The 18,798-nt window shown below is 44.2% G+C and overlaps 1 protein-coding gene across 2 annotated transcripts in view; it reads left to right on the forward strand.

The window, feature by feature from the left end:
• SETBP1 (SET binding protein 1) overlaps nucleotides 1-18,798 on the forward strand; it is a 296,929-nt gene that overhangs the window by 130,613 nt on the left and 147,518 nt on the right. For both annotated transcript variants that reach the window (XM_077818127.1, XM_077818128.1), the window contains exon 3: nucleotides 11,267-11,277. In XM_077818127.1, the coding sequence (XP_077674253.1) occupies nucleotides 11,267-11,277 (11 nt within the window). The remainder of the gene's footprint in view (nucleotides 1-11,266; nucleotides 11,278-18,798) is intronic.

Consider the following 18,798-nt stretch of genomic DNA (forward strand, 5'->3'; position numbering starts at 1 on the left):
TTCTCAGGAGCTGGTTTAAATTTTTTTATTCCGTCGTTTTTGTCTGAAAAATCATTCAGCTATGTTTTAGGGTTTCTTTTTTTTTTTTTTTTTTTTTTTTAATTTCCCTCCCTTTTATGGAGGAACAAATGAACGAGAGTGATGCCAAGCTGCTGATTTTTTTGGTTGTTGTTTTTAAGGTTGTGAATGGCACAGATGCGTCTGAAAGGCATGACATTCAAAGCTGAATAAAAGGATGCTAGCCAGATCTGGATCATCCTGAGGTTTGGATCTGGAGTTTTAGTATGGCCATACGTCGAGTTAAGGGGGAAACAAGCAAACTATGGCTCTGGCTTGGGACACAGTTCCAGATTGGGTTTTGTAAGCAATAGGTGATGCAGTAGGCAGACAGAGTTGTAGGGAGAACATCTTAACTGAGAACCTGAGAGGCCACTGTTGTATGGTGGGACCCTAGAGACGGCAACCTAGAAGTCTGGTCCAGTTTGCATTCTTGAGCTCTTGGTGCCACATTAAACTAAGTCCATCCTGAAACCTGACCTTCTTTGCACAGTTCCACACATCACACCCTACGTCCAAAATTCTTCAGTTCTCATGGAGGGTTGGGACTGGGTTTGATTTGTTCTATTCAGGGAGCACTACCCACCTCTTACAAGGCCTCATGGAAATATTTTCATATAAAAGGGCATATAGTAACCCTTGATGGTGCTGCCCCAGCTGCATTGTCTCACACACCTCATCCCTGACCACAGGACCAGAAGAGTATTCAGAATGCCAGCAATAGGACTGGCCAAGTAGTTTGATTCTGCCCACATGTCCCCATATTCCCCCACCAAAACCCATCCTTTCTTACCAGACTCAGCAGAAAAGTAGTTTTTGTTTGCTTCCCAATCTATCAGTTTTGTTCCTGGAATTGATGGGCCCAATTGTGATTTTCAGTGCCAATCCTCACTGAGGGGCAGGGTGGACGCTCCCACTTAATCTCCCAGAAGCCTTCTCTGGGAAGCTCGGGGGAGTGCTGTAGTATGGCTGTTGTGCACGTTCCTCTTTGTAGAACCACCTCTCTTACCCCTTGGCTTTCTGTCCTCTTTAGTGCCAACATTAGAACATAAGAATGGCCATACTGGGTCAGACCAAAGGTCCATCCAGCCCAGTATCTGTCTGCCGACAGTGGCCAATGCCAGGTGCCCCAGAGGGAGTGAACCTAACAGGTAATGATCAAGTGATCTCTCTCCTGCCATCCATCTCCACCCTCTGACAAACAGAGGCTAGGGACACAATTTCTTACCCATCCTGACTAATAGCCATTAATGGACTTAACCTCCATGAGTTTATCTAGCTCTCTTTTAATCCCTTTTATAGTCCTAGCCTTCACAACCTCCTCAGGCAAGGAGTTCCAGAGGTTGACTGTGTGCTGTGTGAAGAAGAACTTCCTTGTATTTGTTTTAAACCTGCTGCCCATTAATTTCATTTGGTGGCCCCCAGTTCTTATAGGAACAAGTAAATAACTTTTCCTTATTCACTTTCTCCACACCACTCAGGATTTTATATCCCTCTATCATATCCCCCCTTAGTCTCCTCTTTTCCCAGCTGAAAAGTCCTAGCCTCTTTAATTTCTCCTCAGATGGGACCCGTTCCAAACCCCTAATCATTTTAGTTGACCTTCTCTGAACCTTTTCTAATGCTAGTACAACCTGGAACAGCCTTGTGCCCTGAATGCCAGGAGTCGGATAGTTTGTTTCAGATAGTCTTGTCTTGTTTGTTTCCCCTTTTAACAAACTGTAATGCAAAGAGTACAGCACTTTGGTTCCAGTCATTGAAAAGACATCCAATCATCTAGGGGCAAAAAAGTTTCTTCTGCAGTTGCTGAGCTGGGCAAGTGAGCCATTTGGGCAGCTTGTCCCTAATTCCCTAGCCCTGTAGTACAGTTGTTGTCTCTGGCATCCCTTCTTTCCTTTACTCTGCACATCCTTGTACTGAATGGGCAGCTCTCAGCATATTTCCCTGACACGTGATAATTAATGAAATTCATCTTGCTTCCTTCATTCCGTTCTCCTGCTCAGTTCTTTTGTAATGAGAAATACCACACATTTGGGCTGTGGTGACGTGACCTGTCTCTGGAAGGGTTAACCCATAAGAGTCTTAGAGGGTTATCTTCCCCCTTCCCCCCCCCCCCTTTTTTTTGGATTGGTAGATTCAAATTTCTGTAATCTAAATGTGCAAATGCTTTGCAGTCACGGTCCAGTGGCTGGGTTAATCTCAGCCCCCTGTAGTGGCAGATGGTTGATTTGTTGGTGATTCCAGTTATGGAGAATAGGGCCACCTATTATCTTTCACGGGCTTCTGCTTAAAAGGACGCCTTAGGCAAAGCCAGCAAAAAGCAAGGAAAAGAAAACATTCTGTGATCTGTGTTACCACAGGTGAAAATGTAAAATATTTCACCCTGGTGAGTGGAAGGCTTGAAAAACAGAGAAGGAACGAGAGAGAGCGAGAGAGAGAGAGACTGTCTTCTTTCTTGAGGTGATGAAGCAAAGGGGACAGCGGGTTTTCCACAGTCTCAATGTTGAATCACTGCCACTTATCCTTTTTTAAATGGTTTGGCAATGTTGTAGTCTTTGGCTCCAAGGATCCCTGCTTTAACTCTTAAACACAACAGACCGCTTGGCATCACGCAACATCTTCCTCTTCACCTCACGCCTTTCTGAAAGGGGTTGCCACAGGAGTCCATGATAGAAACTCCTTGCTGTCTGGCACCTATACACCTTTGTGGTGCCGAACAGCCAACGTGACTGCCAAGGGAGACCATGACAACTCGTTCTTTGCCGCTGTGCCTTTCCATGGTGCTTCGGAAAAGAATCTCCTAGCCAAAGGAACCGAGCAGAAGCTTATGGATACTTCCAAAAATAAAAGGAACCTGGGTGGATGTTTCTGAGGGACACATCACGCCCCAAATTTGGAGACTACAGTAGCTGGTGAGAGCCCTGCAGATGGGAAATGGTGGCTAGAGAGAAGAGCAAATGAAACAAAAAAAGGCAGCACAAAGCTGCATGTGCCTATTTTGCAACTGTGTTCATTTAAATGCTCTGGAAAATACCAGGGAGTAAGAAGGAGAATTTGGGAAGAGACAGTCTGAATTTCTCACACAGAATCTAGTGACTAAATCTGTAAATAAGGTAAGAAATGGGATTTATACCTCTTCAGGTGTTCATCCTCTTTCTCTCCCCTGCAAATCTATTATTGTAATCCTATGGTCAATCATTAGAGGCACAGTTTGGATTGCATATAACAAGAAGTCAGGATGTCTCTAGCTAAGCAAAAGGGTCTAAATTAGAGCTGGTTGGGAATTTTTCCTCAAAGTGTTTTTGGTGAAAAATACCGATTTCATAGAAAGTGAAAATGTTTGCTGGAAAGGGCTGGTTTCAACGAATTTCCCACTTTGAATTTTTGAAAAAAAAATAGTTCCGAAAATTGTTGAAATGCCCAGTTTTGAAATCTTTAAAATGAAAAAGTTATGTTTTCCATTAAAACAAACTTTTGTTTTGAAATGAAGTATGTTTAAATTGTTACTTTCTTAATTTTAGGTTAAAAAAGTAAAAAAAAAAAGTTTGAAAACAAAATGAAATATTTCATAATTATCTAAACAACATGTTTTGATTTACCTGATATAGATTTTTTTGGGTCCAAATTTTCTGTTTGCAAATTTTTTTTGAGATTTTGACTTTTTGTCCCATGTAGGAATGGGATTTTTTTTTTTTTTAATCTTGAAAAGTTTCATGAGGTGGGAAAACACTTTTCTGCCGAGCTGGATTCCAAAGGTATCATGCTAAACAGGCTTCTTTTCAGTGCATGCCACTGAGATTTTTGTTTTTTAGACCAGTCTCTAATGGATTCATATTATCTATGTATGTATGTATGTTAACCATTCCTTGACACCATGATCCTGTAGAAAGAAAGAGCCGTGTATAGGCCAGTTGCCAAGCAGCTTTGCTTATGTCTCTTTATGCAACTTCTTTTCATAGACTCCATTATGAGATAATGCAGTTTAAGTTCCCAGAACCCTCCTCTGCTCTAAATCCCTCATCTTCCTCACCTATGTAGAGCAATCCCACATGACACACACATCTTTGGTTTCTTGTTTAAAAAGAGCAGCTCAGTGTAGTGCTAATCATATTCCTGCTTGCATGAACCTCTACTTCCTGGTTTCTGATGGGAATGGAAATGCCAAAATACAGAAACATTCGGATAACATTGTGATGAGTGTGGTATAAGAACTTAAGTAAGACGATTAGAAAGGGTGATCTCATGGTAATTGTGACCTGGGAAAAATCTGGGAGACCTGAAAACCTCACTAAGAGACCTAGTTTCATGAGATTCCAATCATGGATAAACTAGAGATAGGCCTGAGGCGCTATGTTTGGGATTGTTCAGATCTGGGGGTTTTGGGTCAGGACCACCTCTATAAGAAGCTTCTGAGTCGCAGGTCTTTATCTGAGCTGACCACAGACCTTCTGATGTTCTCCAATTACTATATTTTGTGCACCAAAAATGTATGTTGATATCTTCTCTCTGGTCTTGATTCAGGAAAGCATCCTTATTGAGGATAGTACTTAAGCGTATGCTTAAATCCCATCAAAGTGCCTAACTCGATCCCATTACTCCTAGCCATATCACTCCTGAAGTCAATGGGACTTATGCATTTGGTTAAGTGCTGCCTTGAATAGGGGTGGACTTTTTAGTGAATGCTGAGATGCTTTTCCAAATCGGGTCCTTCTTTTGTTTCCCAGTGAAAATCCGATCCACACAGTCTGATGTTGTTTATGATCATTCACTTGCACATTCCCTTCGAGGAACTGTCGCTGTCTTTCAGAAGGGAGGTGAGTTCTAGCCCCCTCATAGCGATAACTATAATCGGACCTGTCAGCCTTCGCACAGTCTACGCTTATCACTTGCATTTAGGAGGATTTTTCCTGAAGCCTGTTACCAGTGCTGCTTCTTAAGGGGAAATCGTTCTGATTTCTCTGCTAATCGTTGATGGCTCCCAGCTTTGAAAGTGTCAAGAGCAGCAAAACTGTTGCCAGTCATGGATAAAGGTATGGCACATCTGTTTGTCCTGGTGTATGTGCTTCTTTCTGGAGAGGGAAGGGCATACAGTGCAAAGAGTGATGATGATTATTTTAATTAGCTTGTGACAACCACTTGAATGACTAGAGGCGATGGGAAACGCAGCCTTGGACAAATCCATAAATCATAGGAATGAGGTACAGAAGAGGTCCGTTAAATCATCATCAAGCTTGAGCAGCGCAGGATTATTTGTAACAATGGAATTGCCATTGCTTTATCCAGCACTGTGCTGTTGTAAATGATCCAGCCATGGGACTTCTCCCACTCCCCACTTGAGACACGTTCTATAGTTTAGTAAATCTCCCTTTTGGAAAATTCAGCCACATTTTTCTTTGTCCATTTTCATCCCATTACTGATAGTTACACCCTAAATAATTCCCTTTCCCCCAGGGTTTCCACACCCCTGGCTAACTTTTAAACAGATCTCATAGCTCAACCTTTCATCATTGTCTGGACAAGCAATGTCTGAAGTCTTTCAATCTGTCTTGTGTTATGGGCAGGAACCTGTGAGGTGTTGAATATCCTCATTTTCCATTGATTTCCAGAGCAGCTGAGGATGGTCAGTGTCTGGCCTTAAATTAGGTTTTCTAAAAGAGATGACAGGAGGAGGCCAGAATTTCTAGCATTCTTCGCAACTGTGGATTAGATTTATTCTGTGTAGGGGGATACGATTTGCCTTTGCTTTTTTTAAGTGCACTGAGAACCAGAGTTATTTAACAGGTGTCACCCCCTGAATGAAGATAAATGTCATATACCGGAGATGTCATGTAATGTACAAATAGATTCTAAGACTTTATGGCATATATTGTCCTTTTCCTTGACTATTCTAAGGTGTGAAAATGCCAGTGGATGAGCACAGAGCTCTCTACTCTCTCTCAACAGTAGCATCTTATGACCTTTTGATCAGTTGAGATCTTGAGGCACTTTAGGGGACACATTATGTGAGATTGAAAGAGGGACAGAAATATCCTCTTCTTCAAGGGATGTTTCTTATTAATATCAATCATGAAATAGCTGTTTCTTTGGCATAATAAGCTGTGTAATCAATAGGGCTGGAGAATGATTCTGGGGAGGGTATGGGGAATATAGGTTTAGGCAACCCAAACCCATCTGAGTTTGCTTAATGCATCTGAATATTGTAGATTAGAGTGTCAAACTCTAATGCTACACAATCATGTCTTTAGCTCTGTACATCACCTTTGAGTGCTACTGTAGTGTAAATATTAAATGCCAGTAGCATCTCAGAAAATAAATATAAAAGCTAAGAAAGAAATCTATGGATGGTACATCACAAAAGCGTCCTCTTACCCCCCCTCCCCGCCAACTACAATATTACCATAGCATAGAATCAGAGCAATTAGGAATGACAAAGGCTTCTGAAATGATCTTGGTCAGCAACATCATGTACACTAGTGTGATTATTCTTTGTATTCACCAGTATTTTGTTTTAACCTTAACTTAAGCAAATGAGCGTTCCTGCCCTTCCCTTGCAGACCATTCCTCAGTCTGTATGTACCTTCAACACCATTGCCTGCTTGAGAGAAAATTATTGTTTCAGTGGGCCAGCTTTCAGCTTACTGAAGTGGTTTCACCAAAGCCTACTCTTTGGCAGCACCTCTCTTGACACTGCATTGTAAATCTGGTTGCTTGGTCCGCTGTTGGTGTGGAAGTGCACAGCCTGTGTTTGCCAAGTCCACAGCTGCTGCTGTCATATGCACTTGGGATATGTGTGTGCACTCCGTCACCAGTTATTGAGTGTCCAACGTGTGATTGTGCAGTCCAGTGCTGGAGTGTTGAGTTTTGTAAAATGTTGTGTACTGAAGAGTTGGAGGGAGCTGGCTGTTTTCCTGAAGGGGCTAGAGAGGGGGTCCTAACAGAGTGATATTGCCAGGAGAGGGGATCCTGATGCACTGGGCAGCCCAGAGAACAACAGCTGCAGCAGCCTGAGAAACACTTTGAAAATTAGAAGGTTATGGAGGTGGAAGAAATACACAGCAGGAGCCTGTCTCCTGTTATCTCACCCGGCCTCTTCAATCAGGCACCTGCTGGGCTTCCCACTCTTCCTGCCTTTGCGCTAGATCATAGGAACATAAGGCATTTAGAGATGGAAAAAGACCTGCGGACATGAAGTCATCTAGTCCACCCTCCTGCCAGTTCAGGTCCCTGGACTGGGCACCCATGTGCTCCATTTAACTGTTACTGCTGTAGATGTGGAGCATTTGGGGTGGGAATAGTAAAGAAACATGGGCTTAGTTTAGTTTTCTCCCTTCAAAGTGTGCTACCCCACCATTTTTCTGGTATAACAGAGAAAAGCAAAGGATGGGTCATTGGGGAGTCTTTACAACTCTGCTGCCTTTTCTCTATGATGGAAATGCCCTGGCTCTGCTGCAGGTGGTCCGCCGTGCAAGAAGTCTCCCATTCAGGTCATCTCTGCAAACGGCTGACCAGGTACAAAGCAGGCAGTGCCCGTAGATGGCTTCTCCAGAGCTTCGTAAGCAAAACAGTTCAGAGAAGCTGGTTCTCCTGCAGTGCACCCATCTAAGAGTAACAACTTCTAAAGCTGAACTTTGAAAGCTTTCCGCTGAGAACGCTTTGTGGTGTATGTGGTGAAGAATATGCAGGGGTATAATTCACTTCAAACTGGCTTATAATGCTGGAACCCCTGTGATGTGTGTATAAGGTCACCTTTGACTTGGCGGTAGGCTAGATTCCATCTCTGCAAGGGGCTAATGGCACATTGTCGTGCCTTGTTTCTGAAATTCCCTACCCCAGTGCTTTGTGTTGTTTCAAGAACCCACCAACATGCACAACATGCACACCCATATAGCTCAAAGGAGAGACTCGAGGAAAAAGCCACACCGCTTTGAGAAAGCACTAGATAAGAAGTTCTCAGATGACAGGGACACATGTTTCCTGAAACGTAGCACAAGAAGAGAATGTGGTAACTATTCTGGCTCAGGACACAAAGCAAGATGACCTTCTTGATTATAACGGGATGTCCCAGATGCTGGAAATGTAAAATCCCGTGCAGAAGAATGCAGTGCAGTATGGGAAAAAAAAGAATAGTGGTTTGTTTATAAAATACAGCTGCCTATGCATAATGCCTTTGTAATTCATAAAGCTACAGCATCTGGTTCTTTGCAGTTATTCTTAGATTTCAGACAGCCATAATCTCCAGTCTCTCACTTGACATCATACATCCTGTCTGACAGTGAAAAGAGTCTGGGTGTTGCCCTGTCCGGAGCCGTACTTCGGTGAAAACCTCTCCCACTTCACCAGAAACTAAATATCTCAGCAAAAAATGCCGAACATGGTACACATGGTTCATCCTTAGAAACATTGGCCACAATCTTGGGCTTTGTCTTAGCTGTGTTTGGAGGATGTCAGGAAAGGGGGATGCAAAGGTGGCTGACCCATGCCGTGGCTACGTCCCCTTGTGCTGGGGTCTGAAAAAAGGGTTGACATTGGAACCTCTGTAGCAGCGTTACAGCACTGAAGGGTTCACAGGGAATCCTCAGGTGTAGAGAACCCATAGCAGCGCCAATGTTAGCCCATTCCCAGGACCTGGTACAGGGTGGATCTACTAGGTTTATGACTGACTGTGCTGCCGGAATAGCACAAAGTGGCCAGAGGGTTCTTGAGGATCAGGCCCAGTTTGCTGTTGTATAAGAATACACTTTAATAACTCTCAGAACGGGTCAAGGCTCCATGTAGATGATCCTTCTGGCCTTAAAATCTGTGACTCTGTGATAATATTTCTGACACAATATACTTGTGTCAATTATAATTATTAATTAATGCATTTATAAAACACTTTTCATCCTCAAAGTACTTTACAAACATTAACTCATGAATCCTGATATCACCCTGTGAGGTAGGTAGGTCAAGTCTCTTTAGCTGTGTTCCAGATGATCAGTTTTGCAGAAAGGAATGGATAGCACAGTTGAACCGTTGAAACTTGAAACATAGCATCGCTTGTTAACAGCGTTATATTATTGTTCCAGTGACTCAGTTTGCTATCAAGTATCAATGCACTTCTACATACCAAATAATCAATAGCTCTGTTGGTCTGAGTATGCCCTGGAAATATAAGTATTGTTGTTAATATCGATCTACACAGCTGAAACAAAGCCATCAAATTTGCTAGCATCCTGGTTTTTGCTTGTAAATTGCAAAAGGTATGTTTTCCAGGGCAGATGTCTTGGTACACCCGTGGCCCATAAACACCCATGTGTGCATGCATACCGGTGCACATATACCTATCAATATACATGTCACTCATTGATTGTGGTAGATGTAGGATGATTTCTCCCCACTGTGCTTACTGGATGCATATAGCAACAGAGCAATTGTTGTACCAGAGTCGATTAGTGGAACATTTAGTCTAGTATCCTGTCACTGACTGTGGCTTGTATAGGATTCCTCAGGGGGAGTTAAACCACTCATTCTCTTTAGTCTCCTCTCCCATAATGTTTCCCGTGGTTACTGGTAGAAAATTTATTTATTCCTCCATCATAAAACAATATAGTAAAAACAAAGGGATAGTCAACCATAATGGTCCAATAGGCAGTGCAATCTATCTTAGTTGATTATATGACCCCCATTACTGGACTATCTGAGCATCTCATGATCTTTAAGGCATTTATCCCCACAACACCTCCATGAAGTAGAGTTGTGCTATTATCCCAGCTGCACAGGAGGAACCTGAGGCCCAGAGAGGCTTGCCCAAGGTCACACAAGAAGTTTCCCAGAGCGCACACAGTTCCCAGAGTCTCAGATCGGTGCACTAACCTCTGGACCATCCTTCCTCTTAGTGCAGTGTAGTATGTCGGCCAGGAGAACAAAGATACATCCAGGTATCCCTTGATTGTCATGGGTAGAGCGAGATGGGAACTGCATAAGGTAAGACTAGAGTGAATCACATGATTTGTCCCTTGTAGTAGCCTCCTCCCGGCAGCATGAGGAAACATTATTAATAAGGCCAACATTATTAACAACAAGCTATTGTGTAGGAATGGCTTGTAGAAATGAGCTCAGGCTTGCTAATAAGGCAGACGCAATCCCCACCAATATATATATTCATGGATTGTAAAAAGGTGGCTTTTCTTTGTACTGCTCCCAGCTTGTTTGCTTGGTTCCCTGAGACTGTCATTTGGTCAAACTGAAGAGGGAAACAAAATGCTCTGCTTTTTAATTGCCTGTGTGTACACACACATTTCAATCAGTGTGGCGGTCTCAGCAGAATGCAGAATGAAAACTTTTCAGATTGTTTTTACAATCATCAGTCTTTCCAGAGGAAGCCCAGGATTTCACTAAGTATGACGTAGACGGCATTTCCTGTAAGCTCTATGCAGGTTTCACTAGATCCAGATAGTGTTGGTAAATGGTAAATTAAATTATATTACTATTTTTATTTTTATAGCACAACAGTAAGTATACTTGGTACCATTTATGAAAGACTACTACAGTACTGGTCCCATATGTTGTAGTAATTGTAATTGCCAGCGGCACTGTTTTGGACCATTTCTGGTAGTATTTTTTTTAGATAAGTTACTAAGGAATATATCTAAGGAATAACAAAGTCCCAGCCCTGGAGGACTAGCAATCTGACGACATGGGCTTTGAGCAGTAGACACACATAATCTTAGACACAACAAACACAGAGAGGTTGGGTTTTTGAAGGCAAGAAGGAAGATGTCCAGCTTTTAAATGGCATGAGCCCAGCTAGGCCTGGTTCCCAAGATACATCGGCTGACAGCTTCAAGAGCTGCTCTTAGCCAGAACCAAGTCTAAGGCCAAGTAAGCTGGGCAATCACATATGGTGTGCTGGGGAGCCACCTCACCCACAATGCTGTGTCTGGGAGAGGCAGTAGGATGATAATAGAAGGGTGAAAGCAGGAGCCTCAGTTGGATAGGAGGAGTTTGTGGGAGACCTTTGTGGGGTTGCACCAGAGCTTCCTTGATAGAGGAAGAGGGAGATTGGAGGAAACAGTTTTCCTCGCTACACGATTCTTGCACTTCCTCCAAAACTGTGTTCTCAACTTTGCCCGGACCTGTTGTTGCTGAGGAGAAGCACTGCAGTGCTCTGTACCAGCTGGAGTTTCTTAAGCGCTGAAGCTTCAAATCCACATATATCATATTGCCGTAGTCCAGCCAAGAGTTGAGGAATGCATGAATAACGGAAGCCAAGTCATCATTCACCAGGATGGGATGGAGTCTCCTAGCCAAGCCAACCAAAGATGGTGGAAAAGGTTTACTCAAGTATGGTGCTATGTGATTGCTTAGCATAAGTGAGGAATCCAGGAACACTCCTAAGCTATGGACTGAATTAACCAGCTGTGGATGTGTACCTTCAACCACTAGCATCACTTCCGTCTTGCTCAGGTTCTGCAAAGTTACTCCAGGGGCAATGGGGACCAGAATCTACCTCCTGATCTTTTGCAAGCAGTGGTGAGTGATCCTTTCCACCTATATTACCGCTTTAAGATGAGCAATCCTGAAGTATGGTAATCAAAGAGCAGATGTTTCTTGAAACTTCCAACTTCTCTCCCAACTGCCCTTAATGCCATAACCCTCCCCCAACCACATATACACACACATCAATGTGTCAAGAGGCCAGGACAACAAAATGATCTGTCAAATCCTAACAGCTTGCTGTACTCAGAGCAGTTTCTTGCAGCCATCTGCTTGCTTGTACTTAAGGATGTGATGCTTTTAAAAGTCTGAAAAACACCCTCAACCACAGTCTTCAGATATTTGCTTGATAACACAGAGGGTTTTTTTTTTATACACATTCCCGTGCAGCCTCGAGAATGACCTATTTTGCAATCATGCTGTCAGCAGGGGTTCATGGTGCTGAGACGACAGTTGTGTGATTCTTCTGTAATTTTTTAATTGGTCTGGGACCACAAAACGCTTTCTCCCCACCCCTTCACAATAATAACTAAGAGAACAGGACAGAGATGGTCATTAAAAATCAGCAAACATTCGTGTATTTATATGGCATAACTAGCTGAGCTAAAATGGAGCTTCCACTCCAGGAAATGGGTCGGTGGTCTCAGTTTTGTCCCACCGAATAAAGTAACCATCACAGCTGTCCCTAATTCATACTTTTGTTGATGACATCAGCAGAGAGATTGATGACTGAAATGGCCGTAGGAACTTAATTCCCTTTCATTCTTAGAGGTGATTGGGACTGAAGCATTACCGCGGAATGTGCTCTCTTTTCTTAGTGGATAAAGAGAGAGAGATGCTTCAGACTCCATAGCTCTTGATCTGATACCGTTAACCAGCAATAAAATAACTTTTTAATTATTATGTATATTGTGGTATTACCTAGGAGACCCAGTCATAGACCAATATCCTATTATACTTTACAAATACAGAACAATAAGGTACTCCATGCCCCAGAAAGTTTACAATCCAAGTGTAAAACAAGAGACAACAGATGAATAAAACAGATAGATTGGGGGAGTAAAAGGAAACAAGACTACATTGGTCAACACGACAAGCCATGGTCTAGGCAAACCAGCAGCCTAACCATTGTCAATTTTTTGGTAGGCCTCACAGCAAAGGAGATGCAGTGTAGTTTTAAGGAGAGGTTTGAAAGAGGATGATGAGGTGGATTTGTGGATTTTTACAGGGAGCTCTTCCCATGCGTGAGGCACTGTGTGGGGGAAAAGCACGAAGGTGTGTTAGCATCCGTTGTTTACTCTGTACTTGGCAATTATTCAGAGAAAACATTCTTTTTAGAATTTAAAAAAAAAAGTGAAGAAGCCATTCATAAGCCAATGAAAGCTACATATTGATCAGTTACAATGGGAGTCACTAAAATTGGACACTTGCGACATCACAGTATTTCGTCTCTGCTAAGAACAGGCAATATCGCAAATACTGCAGTGGATTTAAAGTACTCTTAGCATTCAAGGTCAAGATTTTTTGTGACACCCGTGCCACCTTGGGTTTATTTCAAAGCTCCATCTCATTCTATATGACAACATCTTTATAGTGCTTTTCACAAAGGAAGGTAAGAATCATGATCCCCGTTTTCAAGACTGGGGAGAAAGAGGCACAGAGAGAGGCCAAGTCACTTACCCAATGTCGTAGGCAGAGCTAGGAATAGAAGCCAACTCATCTTGATACCCACTCCAGAGCCCTATCCACTGGCATAGACTGCATCTTTGGAGGGAGGTACAGCTGGGTGTGGTGGTACCGTATGTATTTGAGTTAGTCAAATGGGAGTCTTTCCATTGACTTCAGTGGCCCTTGGATCATGCACCAAATCAGTGTCACTGACCCTTCTCTTCTTCCGAGCCGTAATGGTCACACCAGGCATCTGTAGGAACTAAACATATGAGAAGGAAATCCCATTATATGGAAAAGGGTAGTGAAAATCTCCTATTTGGAAAACAAATGAGTAACTTGAGGCTGTGTGTTTTCATTCCCCTTTTTCATCAATATCCTGTGGCCTATTGGCTGGTGCTAGAGGAAGAAAAAAATAATAGTTTGCTCCAGTATTAGCATGGAGAATGGAAGAGCTGACCTCGCCACAGCTGAACTTGGCTGTTAGTTGTTTCTGGTGCTCATATTGGCTCATTAAACAAGCTTCCAAACCGTCTCGAGTTCAGTCTTCTTCTTTTGAAGCGTTATGAGACTTATCTCTCCTGTCTGGTTCCAGCAGTGACTCAGAGGAACAGAAGCACAAGGGCAATATTATAATCCCCTTGGAAAGCAAATTATGACACTTTGGTCTGATACAATTCTTGAATCATTTTAGGTGGAAAACTTAAAGGAGAAGAAAGCGGACACTTTCTGAGGATGATGCCGGAGGCTACGAAGACACCTTTCCTCCTTCCCTCACCCCCAGCCCTGTGGTGCCATTGATTTCTGGAAGCAGAGTTTGCATTTGAATGCGGTGATGGTTTTACATTGCAGCAGGGAGAGGTGGGAGCAAGGTACGGTACGCTCCTTGCTACTGGAGAAAGCCGGTATCTTGTGATTACATCTCCCTCAGCCTGATTGAGTGCCCAGGTGTTTTGATGTTTATTGTGGTTGCGTCTTGATTTAGGAGCTGTATTTGTGACTGTCAGTGGTGCGGTGTCTCCTTATTACCTTGACGTGGTATTGTTGGAGTTTTCAGTCTGGATATGAAAGGTGCCCTGCTGGCCCCCAGGGATCAGATTGATTATTTTTTGTCTCAGGTCCTGCCCTCCAGTTCAGTTAATTGGGAAACACAATTATAAGATATAACAAGGGGCTTTTGTTGTTGTTGTTGTTTATCTTTCTTCCCCCCGCCCCCGCCCCTCAACGGGCCATCATGGGCTACGAACCTAGGGAATCAAACGGACAGATACAGTCAGCAGCAAGAGTTTTGGGTCATGGATTGCCCCCTGGAAGTTATACAGTAATAGCTCTTAAGGAGAATTGCTGCTGCACTTTGGGTTTTTTCCTCTTACAAGGGAAAGGTTTGGACATCCTCTCCCACTTGAGCCCTTTCATTAGCGGTGTGATTGGTTGTGAAAGGTTATTGCTGGAAAACTGAGGTCCACACAGGCAGCAAAGCCGCCTTTCAATGCAGTATCACAGATATTCTGAGGAGACATCCCAGGTCACTTGCCATTCATGAACCCATGCTGTTTTTTTGCGGTGCGTTGCATTTCCTGCCATATTCCAGCTTTTCAGGGTGTCTGTCAGCTTGGGGCCAGATTCATCCCCAGCAGAGCCCAGGGATAGGGACTTCTCATACTCTCGGTCACACTGGGAATGGATTTGCCCCTGCTCCTAGTTAGTGCCCTCAGAGGTGTACTCGCTGTCACCTGGCTCCTCAGGGCCCCTGTGCGCCTTGCAGCATTCCTAAATACTTAGCATCCCATTGCCTCCGATCTAACCTGCAATGCCCACTTCGTAGGTTTGGCTGGTTTTGCAGATCTCGCAGAGGGGCTACTCCTCTGAAAGTATTCCTCTGGGCTTGGGTTTATGTCTGTTTCACGATCCCTTTGTCCCAACACAAAAGGGCCATAGGGGAGAGATGAATTCCCCTGTCTTGCCTGAGTTCTAGAATCAAGCTCTTGGTATCTAAACATCAGTGTTAGCAATGCAATTACATTTTGCCTCTCTACATTCTCACTACAGTGTCAAACAGAGGTGTTCCCTTCCTGTTGATGGCGGTTTTTTTATAGTTTTTGTGCACTGCTGTTGGCTGTGACATTCCACCCCGGAGATGGCTGCGTTCTGTTGAAGCCACACATGATTCAAATGTCGGCCTATTTTAAAGTACTTCCAAAGTCCTCTGAATGTAAGGTGCTATATAAATGTAAGCTGTTTTTTATACCCTTGGAACAGTGCCTCCCTTCTAGTCCTCTCACCTTTGCAGGGTTGCTTGCTCCATTATACTCTCTCATGCAGGCATTCTCCATACCAGCAGCCCACTTTTTCCAGATTGGGGCACGGACCCATGTAGCCACAGTCTAAGCAGGATACCGTCCCCCAATTGCAATCTGGGAGGTGGTGATTCCCTGAGAACCTGGTGCTTGATCCAAAGATGGTCCTAGTTTTATGGGGCCCCATGCAAAGGATGACACGTATGGTCCCACCCAGTTCTCTTCCCACCTGTGTTGCCATAACTGGTGAGACTGTTTCATTAGAAATAAATGATACTGCAAGCTTTAGCAGTTTATTAAGCCTATTGAGAGGCATGCTGAGGCTCTGCTGTTTGTCTCTAACCCCTCTCCAAAATCTACCTCTGGGCCTGGAGTATTAATATGTCTTTCCTGAAGTGTGATCCGATTTCTCCACTCTATTCATCATACTAGAGAGCCAAGGGTAGGAACATGAAGACTTCTGGAAAGGCCAGCCCCAAAGAAGCTGCACACTTCGCATAGATCTAAAGCTGTCACTGGCTTGGCTTGTCTAATGTTAAATGTTTCCCATGTTATGACTACATGTGTTATAGGGCCAGTTGCAGACCCCAGCAGAGATCAAAATGCCATTGAGTAGGTGTTGTACATATAGTAAGAGACAGAGTTTATAGACTAAATAGCAAAGATGACAAAGTATTATTACTCCTATTTTGCAAATGGGGAACTGGGACACAGAGGGGTTAATTGATTTGGCCTCGGTCACACAGACTGTCTGTGCCAGAGCCCAGAATTAAACCAGATCTCCAGAGTCTCAGTGTAGCATGTTAAACACAAGGCCATCCTACCTGCCTCAGAATCAGGAACCTCTGGTGTTCCCACACTGCATCCCTGCATTAAAGAGGGGCATGTTGGCAAGCCGTGTTGTGGAGTTTGGTGGACCACACTTTGGTCATGCCTTTAAATGTTGGCCATGAAAGAGTCAACTTTCTTTCACTGAAGCACCCCTTCAGTTCCCCCTAAATCTTACCATGAAGTATAGGTCTTTTGTGTAAATACACTCAGCTTGTTCAGGTGATCTGATGGGGCTCCCTGCAGCTCCGGAAATCTTTCAGATCTCTCCGGTGTTGGGATTCTCTCTGACTGGAACTGTCTTTGATTTGTAGTGACTGAGCGTATGACTGATGTTGCTCTATGGTCTCCCATAGGATCTCCCTCCCTCCTCCTCCTTGGAAATGAGCTGTAAATTTAAATGGCTTCTATCCCAGTGAAATCTGCCAATGAGTGAATCAATCAGTCAGGCTCAGAAACATTCCCTCTGGTTCCAGGGAGATGTCATGCTGGAAAATGACTCCCGGATAATTGAGAAGACTTACGTTCCCTCCACCTGTCCTCAGATTTATGGCAAATGCTATTTTGCCCATTAAGGGAGTGACACAGCCCCTGACAAGCTAGAGGAGAAGATGAAGGAAGCGGGCAATCACATCCTTCCTTTAACTTCATTTAACGGAGTAAAACTCACAGGGGCTGCACTTGGATAGAGTTCCTTCTGACTGAGGGATCCAGAGCAATTGGAAAGTGCAGGGGGCTGTACTTGATGACTTCTCAGGGTCCCTTCCAGTCCTACATTGCTGTGATTTTAAACACCACTGCAGATCATCCAGCCCCGACTGCAGCGAACACTGGGTGCCAGGGAGAGGCTTCTGGATTCTGGTGGAATCCAAGGGGGATTACAATGCAGTCTGGAGATGTCTATCCTAAAATCCCTTTGTATGGCTGAGAAATGAGCAGTGTTGGGTATTTTTTTCCCCTTCTAACTCTTCCTTCATATAGCGGCTTGAGAGAATGGCATGCTCCCGCAACCCCCTCCCACACACCAGTTGACCCTGTCGCAGACCATTCCAACAATCTAGCTAGAAATTTCCCTTCCCTTCACAAGGCCTTCTACAGAGCTATACAGTGTGCATGACAAGGATGCACAGAACATGGTTAGAATGATCCCCAAATGCATAATAATCCGATTTAGAATGTTTAACCACTGGTTTCATTTGATGAACAACTACCTGTCTCCCCTTGGAAAATATTATTCTGAGTTGTTTGGACTTTGCCTCTCTTATTCTTGGCATACATGTGAGAGACTGGCACGCTCTAGGAATTTTTTGCCCATGAAAATCAACAGTGACATAAGATTTGTATTGTGAGGTTCTGAAGTACTGCTGTCCTGAAAGACTTTTTATAGCTTGGATTAGTTTGCATTTTGGTATCCTTGTTGTACTATATTAAAACTCTATCAGGTTCCAAAGGGTGGTTTTCAGGGTTGTGTGTGTATCCCTACCAGAAGTGGTACCAGTCAAGAAGTCTTTACTCAGAAAACAGCATTTGGTCATCCCTTATTGTGACAGGATAAACTAGTCAGAATTATGAGATGGACCCAGGCTGCAAACTGCACATCCTATCGGAATTGCACTGCAGTCCAACACCATTTGGGTCTTTAAATGGGCTCAATATAGATCTAGGAGCCAGCTGCCAGGTTTGGATCTATCCAAAGTGCCCCAAAGTTTGGGGCATGCACTTGAAGAAGTGGTTTTTTTACCTGCAAAAGCTTATGCACAAATAAATCTGTTAGTCTTCAAGGTGCGATCGGACTCCTCGTTGTTTTTGTGGATACAGACTAACACATAGGCGCCAACTTCTCCTGGCTCCAATGGGTGCTCGCACCCCCCCCCGGCCCCACCCCAACTCCACCCCGCCCCCCTAACACCCCTGCCTCGCCACCATTCCAACCCCTTCCTCAAAGTCCCCGCCCCAACTCCGCCCCCTCCGTGCCCCAATTGGACTCCTTCCCCAAACCCTCGCCCCGGCCCTGCCTCCTCCCCTGAGCGCGCCGCATTCCTGCTCCTCCCCCCTCCCTCCTACAGCTTGTTACACCATGAAACAGCTGTTTTGCGGCGGCAAGCGCTGGGAGGAGAAGCGGGACGGCATGCTCAGGGGAGGAGGTGGAGGCGGAGGTGAGCTGGGGCGGGGAGCTTGGCTGCCGGTAGGTGCAGAGCACCCACCAATTTTTCTCATGGGTGCTCCAGGGCTGGAGCACCAACGGAGTCAGCACCTATGGACTAACATGGCTACCCCTCTGATACTTGACACCCAGAGCTTTGATCCATCCTGTTGCAGAGATAAGATTAGCAGGGAGGTTTTCATTTGGATAGGGATCTGAACTTCCTCAAAATTCAGCCTGGCAGGTTGAGTCCAGAACCATCTAGTTGGAAGGAAATAAGAACAGGCATGAACTTATGCCCTAACTTCAAGCCCAATCTCTCTTTCAGAG

This window comes from Eretmochelys imbricata, chromosome 5, assembly GCF_965152235.1.
Source record: "Eretmochelys imbricata isolate rEreImb1 chromosome 5, rEreImb1.hap1, whole genome shotgun sequence".
Classification (NCBI taxonomy): domain Eukaryota; kingdom Metazoa; phylum Chordata; order Testudines; family Cheloniidae; genus Eretmochelys; species Eretmochelys imbricata.